The sequence below is a fragment of the Nematocida homosporus genome (genome assembly GCF_024244095.1).
Source record: "Nematocida homosporus strain JUm1504 chromosome Unknown 4458, whole genome shotgun sequence".
NCBI classification, from domain to species: Eukaryota; Fungi; Microsporidia; genus Nematocida; species Nematocida homosporus.
In genome coordinates this window covers 1-2,172 of record NW_026250566.1, presented here as the reverse complement: position 1 = coordinate 2,172, position 2,172 = coordinate 1, and the positions used below count along the sequence as shown (strand labels likewise).

The 2,172-nt window shown below is 37.7% G+C and overlaps 1 protein-coding gene across 1 annotated transcript; it reads left to right on the top strand.

Moving 5' to 3' along the window:
- Positions 1–520: 520 nt before the first annotated feature.
- On the top strand, positions 521–1,870 carry NEHOM01_2506 (uncharacterized protein; the record flags this gene model as incomplete). The annotated part of the gene is made up of 1 exon (XM_051491382.1): positions 521–1,870. One exon carries the CDS (start codon positions 521–523, stop codon positions 1,868–1,870), a length of 1,350 nt encoding a protein of 449 aa, XP_051347342.1.
- Between the last annotated feature and the right edge of the window lie 302 nt (positions 1,871–2,172).

Here is a 2,172-nt window from a genome sequence, read left to right as displayed (position 1 = left end):
CATCAATAGACGCATTGGGGCAGTGTTCTGTTTAAGTCCTCAATTGTCGTGTTCTAAGAAGGAATTAGTATTGGGTTAGTATTGGGTTAGTAGTACTGAGTCAAAGACATAGTCGAACACGTGCTTAGGAAAGCTATGACTGTCTCGATGTATATCCAAAGTTGGGTTCTTCATCTTCATCTTCTTGTCCTTCTCCCATCTTAACCCATCTTCTCCCATCCTAACTCAGTACTTAACCCAATAGTTCGTCGCTCTTGGAACTGCAGATGAAGAATAAAGATGCGCTAACTTGTGCTTATCTCCTCTGAAACATACTGCAACGCAAATAACTCAGTACCAACACCAATATCAATACTAATACCAATACTAATGCCAACCCAATACCTACTCGATCTTTGCACCTTAAATCACTATTGGGTTAGTATGATATTATATTAGTATGATGATCGTAGATCAGGTTTGAAGAAAGTATAAATGTAAGCTTTGAGGAGAGATGGACAGGATGAAGTTCTCTTTTGGAATGTTAGGAGTTGGTCTGGCTTGGTTGCTGGGTTGGAGTAGTGATATAACTAGTGGTCAAATGACTGGTGCTGATGATGATAATAAGAATAAGATAAACTGGGAAGACCATTGTCTTAAATATGAGAATGGTGAGCAGATAGCCGATAAGGCAATTAAATATGATGCTAATCCAAAGTGTTCAGAGATGAAATTTAAGGAGGGGGATGTATTTGATGGTCATAAACCATCAAGTTATTATGTAGATATGTGGTTGCGGTTGTTAAAACTTGGGTTGTTAAGTGATTATGATACAAAGCGTATTGCTACAATGATGAACAAGTGCCGCCGAATCCATAGTCTGGATGCTAAGACTTGTCCTAATGATCTTGAGAAAGGTTCTCTTTTGCTTGCAATAGAGAGTGCCATAAATGGCTTTGAAAAGGGATATGCTATAAGTCAGCGCTATATTGTTGAGCTTGAAAAGCTAACAAAGAGTACTGCAGGAAAGGACGCTCTCTCTTCACGTGGATCATTGGATTTGAGTCAGTATAAAGACCTTCACAATGATGTTAGATATCTTATACAGACTTATAGTATTTTCTATGTTTTCTACTTTCCCGTCCTGTCATTTGATTGGGCTAAATATAGTAACAAAAAAGCGTTTGAAACTTGGAAGCCGCTTATCAAAAACTCAACTGTATCTAACATAGACCTTTGTGCTCAGAAACAGCTCAGACACTTCTTGTACGAGATACTACGTCTGCAGCTGATGCTCTCTAGCCTTTCAAACTTTTCTAATACACCTCTAAGTGCTTATCCTAATATCACAATCAGCAATGACGAACAGAAGTACATAGACGACATTTTGAAACTAAACATTGCTGCTATGATAAAGAGCATGCCAGCAGATGAAGCTGCCGAGAAGGTGCGAGAAAAACTATCGCATAGTATTGGGTTAGAAGATAAGTATAAATCGGCTTTTGAGCAACCTGGTTATATAAATCGATTGGATCGTGAATTTGATGAGGCATACAACAATAGTATGGACCAAGTTACAGCTAAAACTATCAAGCAGCTAATCGATGATTTGAAGGAAGTTTCAAAATGGTTTAAGCCTCTACTAGATAAGATCAAAAAACTACAAGCTCAGTTTAAATCTCAATTAACAAATACCACAACTGCCTCTACTATTCATGAGTGTGTAGAATATCTAACCACTAATGCTACTACTGATACACCGCATAATACCATGTCATCGTCTGCATCCTCTCTCAAGTCCAGTTGGATGCCCAATTCTCCTATTCTTCACATACTCATAAGCAGTCTGTTCTGGGCCCGTCTCGCCCATTTACTCGAACTGTCTCACTGATAGCTTGTTTACTCTACTCACCTCAATTCTACCTCAACTTAAGTAATAAAGCTTATTGTCATTGCACAACTCTTATTGGCTTAGTATAGCACTGTATGTTTTATGCCAGACAACACGTAGAGTTCTGATAAGTAAAACAACTCAATAAGAATCTAAACCATTACTAAACCATTACCAACCCAACTCAACTCAACCCAACCCAACTCAATCTAATCTAAAACTTAACTTAATCAATGAATTAGAAGCAAAATAAAATACAATACTATGTCTGTTCTTTTTTGATTTGGCACACTTTGACTTTG